This window comes from Chelmon rostratus, chromosome 13, assembly GCF_017976325.1.
Source record: "Chelmon rostratus isolate fCheRos1 chromosome 13, fCheRos1.pri, whole genome shotgun sequence".
In the NCBI taxonomy this organism is placed as follows: Eukaryota; Metazoa; Chordata; class Actinopteri; order Chaetodontiformes; family Chaetodontidae; genus Chelmon; species Chelmon rostratus.
Window position 1 is genome coordinate 26,848,582 of NC_055670.1, and position 25,566 is coordinate 26,874,147.

At 45.0% G+C, this 25,566-nt stretch overlaps 1 protein-coding gene across 2 annotated transcripts; it reads left to right on the forward strand.

Moving 5' to 3' along the window:
• On the forward strand, positions 1-25,566 carry LOC121616607 (bone morphogenetic protein receptor type-2-like). Of its 2 annotated transcripts, none has more exons than XM_041951448.1 (19): positions 1-232; positions 2,230-2,391; positions 5,368-5,556; positions 5,650-5,859; positions 6,165-6,272; positions 6,375-6,469; positions 6,780-7,013; positions 8,614-8,728; positions 12,565-12,725; positions 12,891-13,038; positions 14,222-14,358; positions 15,526-15,662; positions 16,876-17,068; positions 17,172-17,271; positions 17,408-17,487; positions 17,590-17,712; positions 17,867-18,073; positions 19,150-20,299; positions 20,779-25,566. In XM_041951448.1, the coding sequence occupies exons 2-19, from the start codon at positions 2,319-2,321 to the stop codon at positions 21,099-21,101; spliced, it is 3,783 nt and encodes a 1,260-aa protein (XP_041807382.1). In that variant the 5' UTR covers positions 1-232; positions 2,230-2,318; the 3' UTR covers positions 21,102-25,566. The 2 variants fall into 2 exon arrangements, with proteins under 2 accessions (XP_041807382.1, XP_041807383.1); XM_041951449.1 differs by having other exon boundaries at positions 17,590-17,694.

Genomic DNA, 25,566 nt, shown 5'->3' on the forward strand with positions numbered 1-25,566 from the left:
AGTCTGATGTGGCCGCAGAGAAACGGAGCGCAGCTTCATTTCTGCGGATTTTCTGATTCTGCTGAACAAACCTGCTGCTGGATCCAGATCTATTCTGAGGAAGGGAGTTCGGACCAGGCCGAACGGAACCGGACTGAGCCGGATCACAAAAAATCCGTAATCCAGAAAGACGGACAGAAAGGCAGACGGGCTGCTTCATCCCCTGCAGAGCCGGCCGGAGTCATCCTCCCCGGTATGAACCGTTTTTACACCGCGCACACAAACACACACATACACACACGCCATTTATATGTGATCGTGTGACTGACCGATTCGTACGCACGCGCGCGCGCACTTGTGTGTGTGCGTGTGTGCCACTCCCTTCCATCCTCAGCTGCTCTGCGTTAAATTTACCTGCAGACAGACATCACAGGTGATCAATAAAACGATCAGTGACAGCACACACATCATATGTGATGTTATACCTGATAGACAGTGTGTGTGTGTGTGTGTGTGTGTGTGATCTTACTGCAGGTGTAGTACAGGTGTGTTTAAGAGGCACAGATGGATCATGAAGGTCACACAGACGCTGAAATATGAAATTTCTAGAACACAGTGAGTTCAGCTGATTAATACAAGATGGTTATTGGTTCAAAATGTGACGTTAATATTTATATTCAACACAGAAATACTAATACTACTGAAGCATATTAATACCACACTACTGATCACTACAAGCGTGAGATTAGAACAGCTGAAGCAGGCTGATGTCAGTGTGAAGGTCTGTTGTTCTTCTGTTTTAGAGTTTATTAAGCTTTTATTCATTAGACTCACTGCTGTTGAAATGTTTTACAACGTATATCACTGCTGGCAGGATCAAAATGTAGTCCCTTTACTGACTCAAATATATCAATCAATCAATCAACAGATCAATGAATGGAAAACGAGTCTAAGAAGAATATTATCAGATTATTTTAAGTGTGTTTTACTGCATAAACACACCCTGAAGTCTGTTATAATGACACTGATGTGTTTCTATTTAATATGATCGTATGACTGATCAATATGATCAGAAAATATATTATCAATATGATCAGAAATTAGAGCAGTGACACAGTGAGCTTCAGCCTCTCAGCATCAGTCTGACGTTTAAATGCACAACAAGGGAATCGTTACTTGATAATAGTAACTTAATAATAGTAATAATAATAATATAGTAATATACAGCCAGTAACACATCTGCTGTGGACACGCTGTCCCTCTGAGACATTACAGGACAGACATGACGTCATGTTGTCTTTTAGTCATGTTAGTTATGTTCACACTGAATGTCGCTGGTCTGGTGTGTTCCTGGTCTGGCGCTCTCCTGGTCTGGCGCTCTCCTGGTCTGGTACTCTCCTGGTCTGGCGCTCTCTTGGTCTGGTGCTCTCTTGGTCTGGTACTCTCCTGGTCTGGCGCTCTCTTGGTCTGGAACTCTCCTGGTCTGGTGCACCCTTGGTCTTGTACTCTCCTGGTCTGGTAATCTCCTGGTCTGGCGCTCTCTTGGTCTGGAACTCTCCTGGTCTGGTGCACCCTTGGTCTTGTACTCTCCTGGTCTGGTAATCTCCTGGTCTGGCGCTCTCTTGGTCTGGAACTCTCCTGGTCTGGTGCACCCTTGGTCTTGTACTCTCCTGGTCTGGCACTCTCCTGATCTGGCACTCTCTTGGTCTGGTGCTCTCTTGGTCTGGTGGTGTCCTGGTCCGGTGCTCTTCTGGTCTGGTGCTCTTCTGGTCCGGTGCTCTTCTGGTCCGGTGTTCTCCTGGTCCTGTGCTCTCTTGGTCCGGTGCTCTCCTGGTCTGGTGCTCTCCTGGTCTGGTGTTCTTCCGGTCCGGTGCTCTCTTGGCCTGGTGCTCTTCCGGTCCGGTGCTCTCCTGGTCTGGTGCTCTCTTGGTCTTGTACTCTCCTGGTCTGGTGCTCTCCTGGTCTGGTGCTCTCTGGTCTGGTGCTCTCTTGGTCTTGTACTCTTTTGGTCTGGTGCTCTCCTGGTCTGGTGCTCTCTTGGTCTTGTACTCTCCTGGTCTGGTGCACTCCTGGTCTGAAGCACTCTTGGTCTTGTACTCTCCTGGTCTGGTTTGCTTTAATAACTGAGTCACATTGTTAGTCTTTCTCATTTTCATCTTTCTTCCGTCAGTCTGACTCTTTCCTCGCAGTAACGTTGTAGGAAATGACAGAAACCTTTACTGTGTTGACTGAACATGTTTTTTGTTTCAGGATAATCTGACCCAGGATCAGTGATGCTGGCCCGTGTCTCAGCGTGGGAGTGACTGTACTTGGACTCAGACCTGTGAGGACGATCCAACATGGCCGCCGCGTGTGGAGCTTCGCCGGCGTTAACCGTGTGTCTGTGCGTCCTTCTGCTGCCTGCTGCCACCGGTCAGTTCAAACAACGTCACCGTCATTACAGTCCACAGCATGTCACTTAGCTTAGCTTAGCTTAGCAACCAAGAAGAAGCTGAGGCTCTGTTTAGACCATCAATCAAGCAGAAAGTGATCACCTGCTGATCCTCTCTGACAGAAACTGACCTGGAATCAGCACAAAGTCAATATATTTACTGTCTGAGCTCATCAGCTTCAGTGATTTCTGTAAATATCTGCTGATTCTGGATCTGATGCAGCAACACGTTTCAAACACGTTGTGACAGGAGCAACTAAAGACTGGGAAAGATGTGGAACGCTCCAAAAACACCTGTTTGGGTCATTCCACAGGTAAACAGGCTGATTGGTAACAGGTGAGAGCATCATGATTGAAAGGCTCAGTGGTTCACAGCGAGGATGGAGCGAGGGTCAACACTTTGTCAGCACGTGATTGGATGAAGAGATTAATACCTGGACTCAGGAACACTTCAGGAAACTGCTGGACTGGAAACAACTGATTCACACACACACACAGACACACACTCTCTCACACACACTCTCACACACACACACACTCTCACACACACACACACAAACTCACACACACACACACAAACTCACACACACACACTCTCACACACACACTCTCACACACACACACACTCTCACACACACACACACAAACTCACACACACACACACAAACTCACACACACACACACTCTCACACACACTCACACACACACACACACACACACACACTCTCTCACACACACTCTCACACACACACACACACTCTCTCTCACACACACACAAACTCACACACACACACACAAACTCACACACACACACACACTCACTCTCACACACACACTCTCACACACACACACACTCTCTCTCTCTCTCTCTCACACACACACACACTCTCTCTCACACACACACACTCTCTCTCTCTCTCACACACACACACACACTCTCTCTCACACACACTCTCACACACACACACACACACACACACACACACACACACACAGTGTCGTCAGCCAGTCTGCATCAGTTTTAGTGTTTTCGTTGTGATGTGGCTGATAAGAGACACACACCCTCCACCTTCCTCTCATTGTGTGTGTGTGTGTGTGTGTGTGTGTGTGTTTACAGTAGACTAAACACTGAGACTCCTCCTGGCTCCAGCTCAGTCTGGGAGGGGTCAGTCACATTCCTGTGATCCCCCCCCCCTCACAGCACTGTGAAGGATGGTTCAGGTCTTCAGTCCTCCTTCAGCTCTCAGTAACAACATTAAAACTTACACACTAATAAAGACTGTGGTGATGTGTAAATCTGTTGCTAGGAAACCACTGTAGCCCTGTCCAATCAAGAGCAATTGACCTCTGTACGTAAACAGGAAGTGACTGTAGCGTCACAGGTTTTTGTTGAGATCAGGACTCAGTCAGTTTGTATTGAGCTCTGACGCCTCCTGGTGGAGCTCTGAGACCTTTTTCTAGTTCAGTATCTAGTTGTCAGTCTGGCCTGTTCGCACTGACATAAAAATGACACTGATTGTGTAGGAAAGTGAAAATATGAAACAACAACGGGCTAATTAGGTCAAAATAAATGTATTTTTTGTCGATAAGTCCTGGTCTTGGACCGATGAGGTGGACGACCCCGGTCTGGTGTGTAGCCTGGTCTGGATCTGAAAGTGTGAGCCTGGTTTTCACGTGAACGCCTCACTGAACAGCTGGTATCAGCTGCTCTCTGTCAGTGTGTTTTCAGCAAACCGAGATGTGGGCTGAGCAGCAGCTGCTGTTACTATGGCAACATGAAACCTCAGATATTTAAATGAGAGTGACTCAGCTGGTTTGTACAAACTGTGAAGTTTGATGTTAACTGCTGGAGTCCAGATGGAGGAAGCTGTCGCAGCTCATTAGCTGTGTGTCACCGTGTCGACGCTCCGCAGCAGCGACCTGCTTCACGCGATGGTACAGCCGTTTGCCCCGTTAACGAGCTAACTGACTGCTAGCAAGCTAGCTAGCTCAAATAGCATCCCCTGTCCCTTTTATGAGTCTTCATTGAATGAAACGAGAAACAGTTCTGAGCAGAATGTTAGCAAACGGTTGGCTAAGCTCAGTGAGCACCAGCTGACTAGCACGCTAGCAGTTAGCTTGCCTGCTTTGACATGAACAACTGAGTCACAGTAATCTGATGAGATCAGATAGAACAGCAGAACAGGAGAACAGTCTCAGGGACATTTTACTGCACTCAGTACTTTTACTGTAATACTTCTACTTCTAAAATACTTCTACAGAGTATTTTTACAGTGTGGTTTTAGTGAATTTTCTAAACAAAATCATGAATCTTCATGTGCATTTTATGCATTTTGACAGTTTTTGACGCGTTTCGGTCAGAACCGGAAGCGTCGTAGCCACAGTTTGATGTCGATGCAGCCATTCTGCAGGTAACTTTTCACTTCATTGTAGTTGCTGATACACACTGTGAGGAGGCTCTCGGACTCAGTGGCCTGAGAGACGTGAGACGGTCTTAGATGTGATGTTGGGACATTGGATTAATGGAGGTCTTGTAACAGGACGTCAGCGGCCTGAGGCAGCTCTGTCACTTTGTTGTTCTCCCACAAAATGACAAAAGGCCTCGTCGCTCGTTGCTGTCAGACTCTTCTCACGCTGTGAGGCTGCTGTGTTCACACTGTTTCTGGATTCCTGCTCTGGAAGAACGTCACTAGGACCTCATTCACATCCGCATTCTACATCTGAAGAGCTGATCCGGATCAGGACAAGCTTCTGTTCATCAGCCTCTCACAGTCTCATATTAGCTTTTCCTGTGGGGTCTTTATTTAACCAGCTGACATCACCAGACATGTTTCACAGCTGATCACGCTGTTTGATCGGCAGAGGTGGGCGTGCTCGATCAATACGTTTGTGTCATCTGTATCTCAAAAACATGAAAACACAAGAACTGAATGAAAGCAGCGTCTGGCTCTCTGCAGGCTTTCAGCTGGAGGACACCGAGTGTGCCTTCACGGACCACCTGGAGGGGGCGGGGCCTCACAGCGGGCCGACCAATGAGCTACGAGGACTGGTGCGAGAAAACGGCACTATTCGCTGCAGCCGTGGGTCCCGCTGCTATGGATTGTGGGAAAAGAGACCAGACGGGGAAATACACCTGGTCAAGCAAGGTGAGACACACACACACACACACACACACACACACACACACACACTCATTCACTCACACACACACTCACACACACTCTTTGTCTGTCTTCCAGGTTGCTGGACTCACATTGGCAACCAGCAGGAGTGTCGTGGCGACCGTTGCCTGGTAACAGCAACGCCCTCTCAGATACAGAATGGCAGCTACAGATTCTGCTGCTGCAGCCGAGACCTCTGCAACGCCAACTTCACCGAGGCGCCGCCCACCGCCGACACCCCCGCCCTGAGGGTGATGAAGACAGATGGGCGGGACAACAGACAGACAGGTGAGGGGTCTGTTTTTGTCTACCCAGCGTCCTCATTGTTCTGGACTCGGGGTTCTAATTTGATGCAGGTTTGCGTTTTTCTACACTGTGGTATTACTACTTTTACTTACTGTACGTTGATCTGTTGCTGTGATGCTTCTCTATGATTGGCTCAGCTGTTTCAGAGCGATGAGGACAGAGAAGTGATTGGTTGAGAGTGGTCTTATTGATACGCGGTCAGGCGCCCCCGCCCGCCTCGGCAGGTGGTTTGAGTGATCGTCATTTACACTCTATGTCGTACTGTCCATCACCCCCCCCCCCAACAGCTCACCAGCCGATGCGGCGGGAGGAGACGGCACTCATTGCCCTGGTAACCGTTGCCATAGCAGCCATTGTCATCACAGCGTTGTTCCTGGGATACCGAATGATGAGAGGTGCTCACACACAACACTCACATATACACTGCAAGGACACGTGAGTAATAATGATAATAATAATAATCAATATAAACTGCGTGTGTGTATTTGTGTTTTAAGGGAAGAAGAAGAAACACAGTCTGTCTGCTCTGGATGTGATGGAGGCAGCAAACACAGACGCTGCTGTCGACCTGGATAATCTGAAACTACTGGAGGTACACACACACACACACACACACACACACACAAAAAAAGTCTCCATCCCAAATCCTGATGACATCACTATGATGTCATTTACTCCCCACAGTAAAGACAGGGAGATGACTTTGACGTGAAACATTGGTGGACTGTCCCTTTAAGAAGAGGCGGGACACATCGATATTTAACATCGTCGTATCTGTTATTGTGTATAAAGTGTAACCACCTGAATGTTGAATGTTAGAGGATCTACGGTTGAACCCTGAGGAACTCCATGAGGACGTCTCTCTGTCTCTGTCTCTCACACCCTCTCCCCCCTCCTGGCAGCTGATTGGTCGGGGTCGTTACGGTACCGTGTTTCGTGGCTGTCTTAACGAGCGCTGTGTAGCTGTGAAACTCTTCAGCTCGGCCAATCGGCAGAACTACGCCAACGAGCGCTCCATCTACTGTCTGCCGCTGCTGCAGCAACACGACAACATCGCCCGCTTCCTGACCGCCGACGAGAGGACGACAGGCGACGGACGACCGGAGTTCCTGATCCTCCTGGAGTTCTACCCACATGTAAGAGACTGAATAACCAGCCAGGCTTAGATACACCTCAGCTGGCTAATGCTGTCTTCTTCTACTTCATCACTATTAGTGACTGTTCACGGCTGCCTGACATTTATTATTTTGTCCAACATGGTGTTCAGCTAGCTGTTAGCTGTTAGCTGTTAGTCTTGGGGTGTTATTTCCCCCAAACAAAGCAGCAGTGACTGATGTATTCGTCCTTTCGTGCCATATACTCAGTCAGTGATGAAAGAAGTTTTCACATTTTTACTGAACTTAGCAAAGTGTTGTTGTTGCATTGCCCAGTCGCAGTTGACTACGTAAACAGGAAGTCACTTTGCTTCACAAGATAGCATAACATCTGGAAAACAGTTTTGAGGCTAAAAGATAAATCTATTTGTTTATTTCTATTTTCATTTATGTTTCAGAGGCAGAAGTGTTCATTCACTATATGAATATTACAAATTATTTTCATTTGTATCTCCACTGTTCAGACTGATGAATGATCAGAAGGCTGTCTGCTCATATTGTGGTTGTAATGAACCTGCAGCCTGTAGGGGGCAGCACACCTCAGCTGTCTGTCCTCACTCTCCATTACTGTTGTTATTGTGCTGAAGACGGCGCCTTCACTCCTACTTCCTGTCTGGAGCCTCTGACTGCACACAGACGCACACACGCACGCATGCACGCACACACACACACACTTACACACACAGACACACACACACGGCAGCAAATTACTTATCACTATCTCTAATTCACAAACTTTTACATAAATATTTTTAGCTTTTTGTTTATAACAACACTCTCTCACACACACACACACACACACACACACACACAGTGTAAATTCTGATTGGTTGGTTTGCTGTATTCCTGTGTTGCGGTCAGACAGTAATTACCAGCTTAATGGTTTGTTCTCACACACACACACACACACACACACACACACACACAGGTTTTCATCACTTTTGGGGACATTACATAGACTAACATTCATTTCCTGGAGACTTATCTGAACCCTTAGCTTAACCCAAGTCTACAGCCTGAAATGTAATTATTTACCTTATGGAGGCTTGAGTTTTGTCCCCATGAGGAGGCCTGTTGTGTAAACAGGCCCCACAATGTGAGGAATACATGCCCCCCCCACACACAGTATCTAATAGTATTTCTATGGCGAGCAGGAGATCTCGCTCTCAGTTTGACGTCAGTGAGCGTGTGGAGTGCAGCGCAGCAGAAACTCACATCAAACTGATGAAATACGGCTGAAGATGCTGCGGCCGCTTCGCCTGTTTGTCGCCTGAATGTTTCAGAAACACATTTTATCGTATGGTTAGCCGTAATGTGAGCACGTTCAGGTGCGTCCTCGCAGGATTCTGTGTGTTTTTACTCTTCAGCTGTTTAATGACGCTCACCTTCCACTTCAACTCCTTTCAGTGCAAATCATTCAGGTGTCAGACAAGAAATCTACATATCAATAAAAATAAGGCACATGTGTTTGACTCCTGTCAGTTCTTTAACGGCCTCTATTTTAGTGCTTCACATCAAACTGACAGACTAGTTCAGGTTGAGGTCTAAGAAATCATTGTCTCTGTTTGTCGGTCTCTCCCAGGGCTGCCTGTCTCGCTACCTGTCTCTCCACACAGTGGACTGGTCTACCTGCTGCAGGATGACTCACGGTGTCACCAGAGGACTCGCCTTCCTGCACACTGAACTCTACAGAGGAGGTGTCATTATTTCTCTTACTTCATCTATCTGTGTTCCTGTCATATGTGTTTACTTTGAAGTTTGTTTGTTTAGCACGAGTACAACACCTGTGCAGGTGGGAAGAAGCCTCATCAGGCTAAAAGCTTTAAAAGCTTCAGTAACATCAAACAGCTGCTTTCTGTAGTTTCTATCAGACAAACAAGAGGACACACAGCATCTGTTGGGACTATTTTCTGCGGCGGATGAACCCACATTTGGTGCTGTAGTGAGTGTTTGTGACAGCAGGACGGTGTGTGTGTGTGTGTGTGTGTGTGTGTGTGTGTGTGGGACTGAGTCAGAATAAACTACAGTGAGGCTCACTGATGTGTTTTAGTGGAGCTCTATGACTCAGGGGACGAAGATCTATCAGACGGTTATTTTAGTGTTTTAATCAGATTTATTGACGAGAAGAAGCAATTTTATACTGTAGATAAAAAGATATATGATGTGTTATTTACATCTGAAACAGTTTTGACCTTAAAAGAAGACTTGGATGATTAAACCTTTGATTTATTCACAGTGTTGCATGATGGGAGAATACTGTTGTAACCCTTTTCCTGCAGATAACCTTCGATTTGACGTCGTTTTCCAGTTAGAAAATCATAAGTGACCCCTGATCCTGACTGACGGTCTCCTCAGTGTTCAGACTGAGCGGCTTTAAACTGGGATCAGTTCTCAGTATGTTCAGATGATATTCCAGGATATGCCCCTCACTGTCGCAACGACCCAAAACTACGTTCACATTTCTACTAATATTAAACGTTAGAAAGCTCAGAGTCTCGTGAATCGATTGATTCAAACCAACAGGAGGCACAACCAACACCGAACAAACAACCGGTTTTAAAGTCGATGCAACATTGAGGTCAGGGTCTCTCAGTGATCCTCAAAGTCCTAAAAATCCTACAAAAACAATCTGGACACATAAGATAAGATAAGATGAGATAAGATAAGATAAGATGCACTTTATTAATCCCCAGATGGGGAAATTTGGGTGTTACAGCAGCAGGTAATGGAAGTTGGAAAAATAAGTAAAAATAGAGAAATACAAAATAGAAAAGCAGACTATAAATATGTACAATTATACAAAGGGCTATGTCAGAAAAAAAGGAAAAATAAATATATATAAAAAAATATATAATAAAAATATATATTGCTGCAAAGAACTGTAAGAAAAAAACATACTCCCAGGAATTCAGTAGAATTTCACAGACTATACACAGATTACACATGGTGGATAAAGTGACCGCAGCATTAATGATATTGCACAGAAATAAATATGAATATGTCACAGTAGAATACTGTTATGTATTGATATGTACAGAACTCAATGAGAGTGGAAAGAGCAGCGTTTCAGTGTATGATAGATCACACATCACTGTAAAGAACAGTCCGAGTATGGAAACCAGGGCTAAGCTAAGCAACGCTGGAGCTGAACTCTGACAGCTGATGGGATGAAGGACCTGCGGCAGCGTTCCTTCTTACAGGGTGGATGCAGCAGTCTGTTACTGAAGGAGCTGCTGAGGGCCCCCACTGTGTCATGCAGGGGGTGGGAGGGGTTGTCCATGATGGATGTCAGCTTGACTAACATCCTCCCCTCACCTACATCCTCAGTGGTGTCCAGAGGACAGTCCAGGACAGAACCAGGTCTCTTTCTGTCCCTCTCAGAGCTTCCACAGCCCCAGCAGACCACTGAGTAAAAGACTGCAGATGCAACCACAGAGTCATAGAAAGTCCTCAGTAATGTCCTACATACTCCAAAGGACCTCTGTCCGGAAATCTAACACCATCTCCTTGGTCTTGCTGGTGTTGATGTTCAGGTGGTTCAGTCCACACCAGTCGACAAAGTTAGTGATCACTTCCCTGTATTCAAATCGTTCCCCTGTGATACACATCCAACGATGGCTGTATCATCAGAGAAGTTCTGGAGGTGGCAGCTGGTTTTGTTGTGTCTGAAGTCTGATGTGTAGAGGTGAAGAGGAATCCATCCAGAAGATCCACTGCAGTAAAAATATTTAGTCTAAAACATGATAATAATCCACAGAAAGATGTTTTCTTCCTTCAGATTAGCAGGTGATGAGCTCGTCTTCTGGTCGTCTTCTGTGTTGTTCTGCGTTACATCTTCCAGATGAGTGCCATCTCGTCTCCAGTGACTCTGTAGAGTCTCTGGTTTCAAATGACTCCTCACTTGACCAATCACGGTCAGCCATAAGTAGCCTAGCAACCAGAGCAGCCAATAGCAGTTGAGTTGAGCAGCGGTCCACAGCTGAGTTTGCAGATGGCGGTTCAAATAGCCAATGAAATTCTGAACACAGTGATTTGCTCTCCACTGGATTCAGAAGGATTTGCAGTGATAACAGGGATATTGCACATGATTAGAAGTGAAAATATACATTTAGATACCTTAAATATGAATACAGATGGACACATTTTAGATTTCATGAATATGATTATAGATATAAGATAAGACTTCATGAATCCCCAGCCGGGGAAGGGTTAGGGGTTTATGTGTAGATAAATATATAGCAGAACGCCTCGATGTATATTACAGAAAACATGAAAATATTCAGTTTCTGTGCTATTTGGTATCAGTTTTAATTGAACTTGGACCAGTGTGAGGCTTCATGCTGAGCTCTCATTGTGTTCTTCTTACTTAGTGGCAGCAGACTGACAGTGATTCTGACTGCTGGGGATAAAAGTTCAGAGTGTTGCCTGTCAAAAGAGACCAAAACCATCCATGTAGTCCATGTGGTTCACGAACAGCTGTCAGGACTATTATTTGTCCAGCTGATGCTGAAACTGGATCCTGTTCCTGTTTAAGTCTGCACAGACTGTGAATCTGAGCTTCCAGTAATGATGCTGCTGAAAGTCAAACATGTTGAAGGTCAACGTGACTCACTGCTCATGATGAAGATAATTAACTGTCTCTGCTGTTCATTATAACACAGCAGGAAGGCCGGCTTCACGTGAGACGGCTCCCCCTGGTGGTGGACTGAGTGTTTGTCGCTGCTGGAGGAAACAGCTCAGCTGACAATAAACTGGCTGCTGTGATGGTGAAGACAGATCAGCTGTTCCTCATTACATCTGCTGATCAGTGGTGATTTAAAAGAGATTCATCACCTGCCTTTGAAATGTGCACCACACCTTCGCCACAGCTGATTGGTCATCTGTTATTTCTGGATAATTTGCAGCAGCCAGTGTGGAAGCAGAGAACTCAGAGTCACAGTCAGTGACCTCATTGTCTCTGCATAAGAGAAGGTGCTCTCCCTCAGCAGCAGTAGAAAATGAAAGGCCGTCCTCTCGTGAACAGGATCAGAGTCTCTCCTCGGCTTCCTCGCAGCGACATGTAATCCTTCTGATGCGCACGTCTCGGCCAGCTGTTCAATGAAGGATATCAGAAACACACTTTTCATCACTGGAGGAAAACTTGAACAATGTTTTTTCTCAACATAATGAGATTAACGTGTTGTTATTTGGAGAAAACATCCTTTCGTTCTCTGAGAACATTGAGCAGATGTAGAACACGCGGGAGTCTGGACTTCATCTGTCGCATGTGTTATCTTTGAGTTGGCTTCATATGCAGACACACGGCCTCAGAGCCTCAGAGCCTCAGAGCCTCAGAGCCATACCTCAGTGATTGAAGGGGTGAATTTTATTGATCCTCTTATTTCTTTCTGTCTGTGTAGCATACAGATCAGTTTCTGCTGGTGATGAAACACTAAAACTCCCCCCAGGATTAAAGAAATGAAGCCGACTGATGCTGCTGCAGTTAGGTTGAATGTGACAGATCCAGACTGGTGTGTCCTCTGTCTCCACTCAGACCAGTATAAACCAGCGGTGGCCCACAGAGACGTGACCAGCAGGAACGTTTTGGTCCGAGCCGATCTGTCCTGCGTCCTCGCCGACTTCGGCCTGTCCATGAGGCTGACGGGAAGCCGACCCTGTTGCCCCGGAGACGACGATACCATGGCCATATCTGAGGTCAGGTCATGTGACCGTAACGGGCGGGGGGAGATGATAAGATAAGATAAGATAAAAATTTATTTATCCCCAGCCGGGGAGCACAGATGATGATGATGATGATAATCATGATGATGATGATGACGACGTGATGAGGTGCAGGTGTTTCTATGTGTGCGTCTGCAGGTGGGGACGGTGCGGTACATGGCTCCGGAGGTTCTGGGTGGAGCTCTGAACCTCAGGGACTGCGAGGCGGCTCTGAAGCAGGTGGATGTTTACGCTCTGGGTCTGCTCTACTGGGAGAGCTTCAGGAGGTGCTCACACCTGTTCCCAGGTGACACGACACACACAGCAAACACACAACTCATCATACTGCACATGTAGCACATGCAGCAGAATCACTTCATAACAAGTCAAATCAGATGTGAAAGACGTTCAGACCTGTTTTCTGAGTATGAACAGTTGCCAATAAAAGTACCAATAAAAAACCATGAAAATACTCTGGCACAAGTAAAAGTCCTTCATTCAGAGTGAAAGTATGAATCAGAACATATGAACCCACATGATGTGTCTGACTCTCTGAAGGACAATAGACGGAACAGCTGAGCTGAAAAATAAAGTGAAAAAGAGACGGGAAAGGTTTGGACATGTGTCTTTCTAACTCAACTCCTCTTCTGTCTTTGGTCGGTCTCATGGTTTTCTGATCGGCAGTGTTCCTGGCTTGTATGCTGCTTCACATTTCAGCAGTTTCCTGTGTGCTGCGAGCAGTTTGATACCACACATGTAGATACAGCTCCGTGTCCCTCCATAACTGGCTGCTAACTTTCGATCCTTCACATGTATCCTCTGGACTGGCCTCCTTTCTGGTTCAGTGTCCCTGCGACCTCATCTGTGCACCATGGCTCCACTCACCTGCTGAGGTGGATCAGAGAATCCAGATCCAGGAAGCAGAGAAGTGCATGGACACTTTCACTTTTCATTTTCAGGCCACCGCTCCCTGTCCGGCTGTTCATTCTGCCCCTCCTGTCACTGTCCCTGAAGGATCCTGGGTCCAGCTCAGGTCTAGACCTGAAGCCCCTGAGCCCTAGTCCCTGCTCAGTGCTCATAGTTAGAGAGGGAACCTCCTGTCCACGACATCCGGTGGGAAAATGGATTTGACGTCCTCGACCTCCGTGATTTCCCTCGTTTAATGTCCTGGCCTCCTCCATCTGCCCGCTACCGCTTGGCACTCCTCCTTCCCCAGGTCCATCTGTCCATCCTTCTCCATCCATTCTGTCATTACAGGTGAACCCCCCCCCCCCCGCCCACTGACTGCTCCCCTCCGACTTCGCTCTTTATCAGAGACTCAATACTGAGGAACGACAAAGAAAAGTCTTGTAAACTTTCTGCTTTCCAGGCACTAAGGAGACTGATACCTTTGTCTCCAGCCGGCTTCCATCAACCACAGTGTGGGTCGCTCTTAGCCTCCACCCATGGCTCCTCCACCTCAATCTCTGCCTGTGTGTGTGTGTCTTTAGGTGAAGCAGTACCAGAGTACCAGCTGGCGTTCCAGGCAGAGCTGGGGAACCATCCGAGCTTTGAGGAGATGCAGATCCTTGTCGCAAGAGAGAAAGTCAGACCCAGATTCCCCGAGGCCTGGAAGGAGAACAGCCTGGTTAGTGTTACAGCCGAATACCTGGGGCACGGACGTGGCACAACTCGCCTGCTATAGCATGCCCACTGCAGGGACCATTATAATCAGCTGAAGCTGCTACATGGACGCTGCGCACTGCGCTGCTCATCTTATTTTAACATGGCTGATCTATTTTTCCCTCTATGTGCAGCTATGCAGCCCACCCACAGCTAAAAACTACAGAGAACTGACTGAAAAATGAGTTTGGTCTGTTAAAAAAATTATTGAAATGAAGACCCCATGTACCAGAGGTGACAAAGCAGAGCAGGCTGGGGGTATTTTAGCATTCACGTTAAAATAAATAAATCAGCGTCCATCTATGAACCTGTAGTTGAAACAATCTATTTATTTAATTCAGCGCCAGTTGATACATATCATAAACAACTGTATTATCACTCAGTATGCGCTCAGTGAAGCTGGTATGCAACCACACACAACAAAGATGGAGTCTGTGGCAGGTACAGAAACCCTGCTCTACTTTGCATCCATGCCCCATGTTTTTCTGCTCCTGTCAGCGCAGTTTCAACTCAAACATACACTTGTTTCGTTAACATGCTAAACAGCATCTGCAAATCAATAACATTTCGTAGCAGCTTACTGTTGATGTTTTGAACCTCAGCAGACTCTGTTGGGTTTTGTCACAATAATGCCATATAAAACCTTGAGAAATGTAAATTTGATTGACAGCCATTGTCATCCACTACATAAAATAATTCTCAACCTCAACCAATAACCTTTCAGCAGATATTTTGGTGCTGGGGTTAGTTTTTCCCTGAGGTCATCTCCTCAGGAAGAGCTTACTCCTAGACTGTATTTCCTCTATTAAGCTCCAACAAACCAGCAGTGACCTGAAACCTCAAACCAAATATTTTACTTATGGAGTACCTGAGGGGCCGATTCAGGGCATGAAATTTCCCCCTCTAGGATATTCCTTTCTTTCTGTTTCTAAATGTATTCTCAGTTTATTGTGATGAAAGAAAATCAGAATTGTTTTGAAATAACCATGCACACTGCATTGTAATCTTTCAGAAAAACTGCTGTAAGATGATTCATTTTGGTCTGTAGTACAGGAGTATAGAGGTATGACAGTCATGTAGTGATGACAGTAATACTCTATTGCTGACTTTGTGTAATTGTGTATGTGTTTAGGCCTTGCGTTCATTGAAGGAGACAATGGAGGACTGCTGGGATCAGGATGCTGAAGCTCGACTCACTGCTCAGTGTGCAGAGGAGAGACTGTCAGAACTCACACTGCTGAGTACACACACTGCAGTACACAACCACAGGTATACACACACTGCAGTACACAGCCACAGGTATACACACACTGCAGTACACAACCACAGGTATACACACAATGCAGTACACAACCACAGGTATACACACACTGCAGTACACAACCACAGGTATACACTCACCATAACACACAACCACAGGTACACACACACTGCAGTACACAACCACAGGTATACACACACCGTAATACACAACCACAGGTATACACACACTGCAGTACACAACCACAGGTATACACACACTGCAGTACACAGCCACAGGTATACACTCACCGCAGTACACAACCACAGGTATAAACACACTGCAGTACACAGCCACAGGTATACACACACTGCAGTACACAACCACTGGTATACACTCACCGCAGTACACAACCACAGGTATACACTCACCGTAATACACAACCACAGGTATACACACACTGCAGTACACAACCACAGGTATACACTCAGCGTAATACACAACCACAGGTATAAACACACTGCAGTACACAGCCACAGGTATACACACACTGCAGTACACAACCACTGGTATACACTCACCGCAGTACACAACCACAGGTATACACTCACCGCAGTACACAACCACAGGTATACACGCACCGTAATACACAACCACAGGTATACACACACTGCAGTACACAACCACAGGTATATACGGACCGTAATACACAACCACAGGTATACACGCACCGTAGTACACAACCACAGGTATACACACACTGCAGTACACAACCACAGGTATACACTCACTGCAGTACACAACCACAGGTATACACACAGTGCAGAACACAGCCACAGGTATACAAGCACCGTAATACACAACCACAGGTATACACTCGCTGTAATACAAAACCACAAGTATACACGCACCGTAATACACAACCACAGGTATACACGCACCGTAATACACAACCACAGTTATACTCTCACCATAATACACAACCACAGTTATACACACACCGTAATACACAACCACAGGTATACACACACCTTAATACACAACCACAGGTATACACACATCATAACACACAACCACAGGCATACACACACTGCAGCACACAACCACAGGTATACACACACCGTAATACACAACCACAGGTATACACTCACCATAATAACCAACCACAGGTATACACACATATACACACAATAAAAAAAGGTCTGATTTCTCTCTCTCTCTCTCTCTCTCTCTCTCTCTCAGGAATCTGTCTCACAGCTGCTGGCCTCCACAGGTTGGCTATTCCTCTTCTTTCATTGAGGATCTGCAGGTGGGTGTGGTCAAGAATCTCCAGGGGGACAGCCACCCAACATCAGTTGTCAAGATGACCACGAGTGGAGCTGAAGGTGCTGAAAAGAACAGAAACTCCATCAACTACGAACGGCAGCAAGCACAGGTATAATGTCAATGAGTGAGAAATTAAAAAAACATATCTTTATTGTATTCATTCCTCTCTCTCTCTCTCTCTCTCTCTCTCCCCCTCTCAATATTTCTGTCAGAGTCAGGCTCGGTCTACCAGTTCAAACAGCACTGTGTTGGCCACCACTGGCCAAACACCTGCCTACATCCTCTGCAGCATCTCCGAGTCAGAAAACACCGGTAAGTCATACACATTCTCTGGACACACATGCAAATGACAAGTAATTTGCATTTTTGACAACAAATGTGTAAACCAATGGAAACCATTGTGGATGTGTCCTCAGTAAGTGCTGTAATTGTCCCTGCTGTCCTCCAGGCGGTGCTGTTCCCAGTATCCCAGTCTGCCTGCAGCTGACAGAAGAAGACTTGGAAGCCACCAAACTTGACCCCAAAGAGGTTTTCACTTTTAATTTGTTCTTATTTTTGCAGTTTGTCCCTCTGAGCCAGCTTCAGACCAAACCATCCACACATCGTCAACTTCTGTGTCTGTCTCTGCAGGTTGACAAGAACATGATTGAAAGTTCTGATGAAAACTTGATGGAACATTCACAGAAACAGTTTGGTTCAATAACGCAACAAACTACCAACCTGCTTTACCATCAGGTACTACAAAATGCTGAGGTACTATTACTGTTACTACACACTAATGAGGTATTACTATTATTGAATACACTTGTTACAGCGATTCCATAGTTCTGATACCTCACTGAATAGCTTGTGTAGCTGCTAGTGATTGTATGTAGTAACCAAGGATCTGTTCCTGTGATTCATCTAGGTGAGCAATTCAGTGTTGACTCCTCAGGGTGACCTGGGGGCTGTTGGTGGCATTGATACCTCTCCCTCCTCCACTATTCATCCTCTTCCTAAACAGCAGAACATGCTCCAGAGGCCCACCAGCCTCCACCTTCTCCCCAAAACCAAGGAGACCCCCTCAGCTTCTTCTCGACTTAAGCTGGGAAAGCTGAAGTCAAACCATAGACAGGTACAGCAGGATTTGATCTGATTGGGTTAGACTGATCCTCCATCCAAAATCTAATTAAATCTCTATTACGAGGCAATCATGTTCTCTAGACTTATTCACCTTATCCAGACAGCAACACAGGTAGCCCGTGGTACCAAAGCTCTGTCAATGTTCTGTATGTCATATCAGATGTCTGGCATGCGTTATTCCCCGGTGACCAGTGAAGTTGTGAAATGATTGCACAAGGGAAGCAGGACCTCTCTGGATCCTGCATGCCCATATTCTTAGGACAATCCATGACTCCACTAACTTAGTTGCATTTGTCCCCTCCAGCTTGTTCTGCAGGACTTTAGTCCTCAGGTTTTTGCATCCCTGTTTTATCCAGAACTAGGCCGACTAGAACTAGACTAAAACGAGCTTTTCTGCACTGGTCGATGGATTTTACACCACTAGAACTAGAATTCTGTCCCACTAACTCATCAGTGACCACCTTTAACTCAAGGAAGTGTTGGCATTAATATTGTGTATTTTTTTAGCATGTTGTAGCAGAAATATACACCACCAGAGCTTTGGTTAAAGTTCGGTTAGATTCTAAGCTAGCTAGCTAAGTGATCCAGTGCCATCACCTGAAGTAACTACCCCGCTGTTCATAAAACTATATCACAACAGGAATAATCAAACCAGTCTAATGTAGTGGACCATAGCTCAGACAAAGGGTGATTACCCAAGTGCTTGCATAGCTGGAAGTTCTTAATTTATTGTTTTTTGCCATCCAGTTTAGCTCTGGGTCCTTTATGTTAGGGTACTACAACAACACACAAAGGATTCTCTCTCTGCTGTCACTGTTCAAACAGGTTCAGATTACTAATGTGAATCAAGACTTAAACAAAAGAACTATGGAATTCTCAACAGGTTTCGTGTTGTGACCTCAAAGATGTTATCCTGATGTTCGGGTTTTCAGGCATGAACTATGTACAGAGGGTTTTCAATTACAATCAGCTGATCAAATTCAAGTCCTCACTGTGTAAGTCTGAAACAGAAGATTATTATAAAATTGTTATTGTTGCATCAATAATCCAGAATGTACTATATTTCAGGTGGAAACAGGTGTTGCTAAAATGAACACGGTAACAGTCGCCACGGCTGTAGAGCCCCACCTGGTTACCACGGTGACTAACAGCAGCAACAGCATGAGAGGCGGTGCTGCAACTGGGAACCGCGTCCACCATACAATGGTGGTTGCCAATGGCTACAGTGCAGGTGCCCCCACGCTGGTGATGAACGGAATCATAGAAGGTGGTCGAACCAATCTGGCAGGGCCGCAGCTGGAGGAGGAGGACAAGATGGAGAGAGTGATTGTTGGAGGAGAGGACAACTGCATGAACCTGCTCAACTCCAGCCCTGATGAGCATGAACCATTGCTGAGAAGGGAACAGCCACCCGCTGAGGGCAATCCCCCTCCTCATTTGCATCATCATCATCAGTCACAACCTGGAAACATCCTGACGGGACGAGGCTCAAACTCTAACAACAACAACAACAGGATAGCATTTGGGTCAGAAGTCAAGATTCAGGGTTCAGAGGTTGAACCTGAAAGAATGATTGGCTCAGAGGTCAGTGAGAGAAGGGGCATCAGTAGTACTAAATCTGAGCCACACCTGGTGAGTCAGCCGATCAGTGGATCCCCTGCTACTGCTCCAGTTTTAAATATGGAATCTAAAATTCTGCTCCCTGCTCCAGCAGGAACCACGACATCTGGCCATACCAAAACACTACAGTCCCCCTGCACTAGCCAAGATAGATGTCAAGGCTCTGGTCCAGGTCCAGGTGTCCAGAGAGCCCTTTTTGTTGAAGCAGTATTGACCACTCAATCTGCCAGAAGCCCAAATGCTCACCTGGTCCATTCCACTGCCTCTGCACTTGTCCCAGAGTACAGAGACCCAGAAATTGAAGTCCAAAAACCCACAGAGGCTCCAGTACTAGAAGCTCCAGTAGTGAATCGAAAAGCTTCAACTTTAGAGGTTCCAGCGTCAGAAAATCCAGCCCCAGAAACTCCAGCTTTGGATTTTCAAGATTTAGAAATCACAGCTCTTCCAGATGCTTCAGCCCCAGAACCTGCAGGTCCACAAAGTCCAGCCTTAGATCCACAAACTCCAGGTCTGTTGTGGTCCCAGATGAGACCAGCAAAAGTCAAGAGGCCTGAGCGTCCTTGTTCCCTGGATCTGTCTTCATCCTGCATCTCCTCAGGTGAGCAAAGATTAAGAAGAACTTTTTCACTTTGACAGGAAGTTAGCAGTCAATTTAGCAGTCTAAAGTTTCGATTCTACAAATATAAATTAGCAACCAAACTAGAGAAGTCGGACTGTTGTAGCTGGCTATTCATTCCCAGCTAGCCATCATGTTAGCGGTTACCTTCCCAGCCACAGTAGTACACCAACTAGCCGTTCAAATTAAGACTACATGACCAACTGTCAGGCACCACCTGGTGCAAGTACACCCAGATTAATTTTAATGTCTGACTTTGGCCCCACTGCAAAGAGGGCAAAATAAAGTATAAGTAATAAATTTGCATTCAGTAGCATAGAGAGTGTCGGAAACGGTACGAGATCCTAAAACATTATGGTTTTGACACCACTCATATAATGTACCTGCGATTTTAATTCTCTAAAGGAATGAATACATGCATCCATTTTCTGATCATGTTTTTCCTCTTCTCTTCCTCTCAGATGATGTTTCTCTGATAGAGAATGGTAGTCTGAGTGCTTCAGGAGAGAAAATAAAACGTCGTGTCAAGACTCCGTACACCCTGAAAAAATGGCGTCCAGCCTCATGGGTTGTTTCCACGGATACAGCTCTCGACCTGGACTTAGAATTCAACAGCAGTGGTGGTAGCAGTAGCCAGGCCCATTTCTCTTCTGATCCTCACGGGGCAGGAAGTACCGGCATCCCCAAAATCAATCAATCAAAATCCAGCATGGCTGTCTTTTTGGTTGGTGGTGGAGCCACAGCGACCACAACCTCCGAGCCTGATGGACTGACCTGCTTCTAAAGTTGTTGCTTAATGAAAGTTTTCTTTTCTTAAGGCAGATTAATTTTTCACTTCTTTGTCTTCCCTCTCTTTTGTTGTGGAAAATGGAGATTCCTGTCTGCTGCATCAGCCTCCCCAGCACTGAACTGACATTAACGCGAAATCAGAGGCACAGGAAATGACCCACAATGAAGAGTTTTTGGCCAGAAGTCACAGCACATGAAATCAAACAAACGACAGGAACCGTTTAGGAAATGTCAGAACAAAAAGATGGGGTTTGGATTTCTTGATGTATCTGAACTTTCTTGACTCAGCTGGACTCGATTCTTGCCGATGGGCCCTGTGACAGTGTGACACTGGACTCAGCTTTTACCATGCCTGTGTACTGCAAATGCCCATAATGTCCAAAATGTACTTGTTGTAAGTGGTAAACTTCTGGATGAGTGTGACGAGCCTTATGGTTGTGGGTGTGGTCAGCTCATATTGGGGGTGTCCTTAAACTGGCCAGGAGCTGAAAAGTCTCTGCTTGGTGATTTAGTGAAGGAAGATTTCCGGTAGACTTTGGTCCACATTGCGCCTGTGGCCAGTAGATGTGGCCAGTGACTAGCGGTTGTGATGTTGACCATATCTGAGGACTGAAATTACCCAAGGCCTTCAGAATCCAACACTTTGTCCCTGTTACAACGAGTGTTGTGGATAGTGGACATGGTCAGTTGCTTGTGAATATGGCCTTGATCCTTCCCGAGGACTGAAATTTACCAAGCCTTCAAAATCTCTTTAGTAGTGAAATTAAGGAAGATCTTTTCTGGTAGATATTTGGGCTCCTGCTATGACCCAGCTTGTGGCTAGCAGAAGCGTCCAGTGGCTAGTCGTATGACCGGAGAGGGTTCAGTCAAGTTAGTAGTCATATTTTTTCAGCACTTTAAACAAAGTCAGTGTTATTCAGAGAACTAGCAAATCATATAAAGGAGACCTCGTGCAATTACAAAAGTAACAGTGACGCTATCCTCGTCAATTCTTCTTTGTGTTGTGTTTCTTGTGTCTGACAGTATTTTGTATGATTTGTAGAAGTGTTTTTGCTTTGAACCTTTATCCTAGCTATGCAGTCAGCTTATGATGCCTCCTCCTGTTGAAAGTGTGTTTGGCTCAGATTTATCAACGGATTAACATAAGCATTGTTGTTGGAGGATCTGTATTCTTCTAATTTGCACTTTCTTCTATGAAGTAGTCTCAACTTCCTCGTGAGGTCTGCCGTGAGGGCTATGTTAGAGCTGAGAGGATGGAGGAAGTGGAAAAGAAAAGGAACATTTGGAGAGAGAAGAAGTGGCTGGTTCATCAAACCTTCAGCCTTGTGACCTGTGTAACTTCGGCCACGAACAGCCTACTCAGGTACCTTCATAACACGAATCTAAAATGGGGCACTCACATTTTCTTGTCATTTAAAGATGAGCAGAAGATCAAGACAGATGAGAGGAAGACCTGCCTCAACTGTAAGAAGAAAGAAGGTGAAGGACAGATTTGATCTGGTGGACAACATAGGCCTTTGAACAACTCCAAAACTGTCTTATTTACATGTTGTATTGTGTTAGTCACCAGTCCACTCAGAGTCAGCGGGATTTTGATCGTAGCTTTAGGACAGAGCTTCAAACTAAATGCTGGTCTGACGGTCTGATAACTGTTACGTTAGAAAGTAACTGAAATTGTGAATTAAAGATGCTGTGCTTTGGACTTTTCTGTAAACCTGCAGATACCTTTTCCTAATAATGCAGCCCTCCAAAGCAGCAGTTCTTGCTTGTTGCCACTTGGGGGTGCCAACATGCACAGCTGGTCTAGTAAATTCAGTTTAGAGATGATCCGCAGCACTTTGTTTTAGTAGAATCACAGTATAAGCTGGTCCAACCTTGTTCCCTTTACTTTGTACTTTACGTTTAAAATAAAAGTAAGCAAGTGATGGTCAGTGTATCAGAGATGCTATTTGAAAAACGGATCCATATAGTTTAGATTTTATTATTTACAAGGTTTGTGCACTGAGTAGTAGTGGCTGTAGTGGAAAATGATTTCATTGTCAGATTTTCTGAGTCGAGTTTGTGGTGACAGTTTTTAAACAAGGACCAGAATAAAGACATTTTTTCCATGTTAGTCTTTTAGATAATTTGTGTGACACACGAGTACAGTGTGTATTAGCAGCTCCTTTAAGTTACTAACATTTAGTAAACCTTACGCACTTTACTTGTTTTCTTGTTTATTGTCCTAAATTTCGGATTAGCTTTCTCACATATTAATGAAAATGACGTAGTTTTCTCCATCCTGTTCCTAACCACACCGTAAACAGCCACACATTATCATACTGTGCATTTTAATGATGCCTCCAGAAATGTATCCTTTTTGTTGTTTTTGTATTTTGTACTGTTTCTACATTTCTAGATATCTGTACATATGGACGTGTGCTGAGAAGTATTTGTTTTACATGAAATTTGTGAAGGCGGACATGTGACCGAGCCCAGTGCTTCAGGAGGCTAACTGTAAAAGCAGAATACTATACACCAGTACCAGGATGCTAACTGTCTCCTGCAACCAAGAATAACCTCCAGAGAACTTTATTCAATAGTTAAATGGTCAAACTATTAGTTCCCACACAGAGAATGTGGCTCTGGTTGTTAGCTAGTTGTTGTTTAGCCAGCTGTTTAGCTTACTCTGGTTTAGCTAGCCCTGGTTTAGCTTACTCTGGTTTAACTGGCTCTGGTTTAGCACATTCTGGTTTAGTTGCTCTTGTTTAGACAGCCCTGGTTTAGGCTTCACAGTTTGTTTGGACCGAATGCAAAACATATTTTCACCTCACATCATTCATGTGAATTTAGCCCACCAGAGTGTTCTTATAGTCTTCATTCACCTAAAACGTTTTTAAATGTGACATCACAGATTTTAGCATTAGGTAGCTAGCAATGTACAACAAGCGTGTTTGTGTTTGGGACTCCCTAAAAACCTCTAAACTGGACTTTCGGTCAGAAAGATGCTGTTTATGTCTCGTGTCAAACCAAAAGTCAGCTGACTAATTATTTAACGTGAACCATGACCCCTTCCAAAATCTTACCAAGCAGCTTTGTTGCCTCAACCGAATCAAACTGTGACTGAAAATAATCAAAGACGAATAAAAAAGAGAAAATAATTACTTCATCTAAAAACAAATCTGATCTAAATTACTTCATGGCTAACTTTAGGAACATGGGACTCTAACCCAGGTGTGTTTGACCCACTGATCCACCATGACATGCTCTACATGTAGACTTTGCCCCTCTTTATATTGTCACCAGAGTCTGAATGCAGACCATCAGTTTCCATGTACATAGTTGTGAGAGCAAACATAGAAATAGGAAACAGACATGGAGCAGGTCAGACCCCTGGTACCCCTCTGATCACACAGACCTGCCAAAGGTTTACGGAGTCCCTTTTGTTATCAGAAGTTTTTTTTTTTGATATTTTCATCCAGCTTCTCTGAGTTACAGCTGTGGAATGAGTGTGAATTTTTAACTTAAGTGGAAACTTAAGTTAATGCTTGACGCCTTTTTGCCTCAATTCAGGCAAATTTGCATCCACCCCCGTCTTTGCTTTCACATGTCCTTTCTGCTAACGGGGTCAGGGTGAAGACGGCCTGAATCAGTTCAGGGTGAACTTTATGTTGGTGATGCTAGCACTGAACTGATCAGGTCCCAGAAAGCATCATGCACTGGTGGGTTATCCCTTTAAAGTCATTTCCTGTAGTTTATATAGTTATCATAACGCTCAGCGAATAGAGTCTCTGCCTACATGTAATCTGTTACTACATTTAGCCTCTTGCATGAAATATTAAATCATTAAAATGTTATTTCTGATGTGTTTTAGCTGTCAGAAGCTCCTAAACTGCAGATATGTTTTTTTAAACTCTACCTGATCATATCCTAGTTACTGTATCATATTTTAGACAGTACACACGCAGTACACATGCAGTACACATGCAGTACAGATGCAGGATGTGGAGCCTCTGCCATGGCTAGCAGTGTATATTGTATATAAAAAACTTGATATTTCATTCCACTTTAACTGCTGTATCCCTCTGGTTCCTGATTATTCTGGGATATTTGAATCCCCCTGTCTGTTGTTGAATGTATTGTGTATTTCTTTGGTTATCCATGTGCATTTATGTATGACAGTTTCAACTTTCCAGTCGTGTAAATACACTGTATACATTATTACACATTCTGTACTTTCATATGGGACCAATTACCACCACTGTATACTGTTAGTGTTGTATTCTGCAAGCTCAAAGATGACAGTCCTTACTGTTAACACACAGTACTCACACAAAGCATGTTGTACAATCCTGCAGAGCATTGGTCAGATTTGGTGGATCGTACAAAGCATTTCATCGCAACATGTTGTTAATCCATAAAGAAGAAACATCATAGAAACATCACAGTCTTTTGTTTTCCATTAAATAAAGTGCAGAGGA

Excerpts from the sequence above, each read along its gene's own strand:
- LOC121616607 (XM_041951448.1), top strand. The coding sequence starts at position 2,319 with ATGGCCGCCGCGTGTGGAGCTTCGCCGGCGTTAACCGTGTGTCTGTGC. Across the intron at positions 5,557-5,649 it reads AATACACCTGGTCAAGCAAG|GTTGCTGGACTCACATTGGC; the intron begins GTGAGACACACA and ends TCTGTCTTCCAG. Across the intron at positions 17,713-17,866 it reads AGGTACTACAAAATGCTGAG|GTGAGCAATTCAGTGTTGAC; the intron begins GTACTATTACTG and ends TGATTCATCTAG.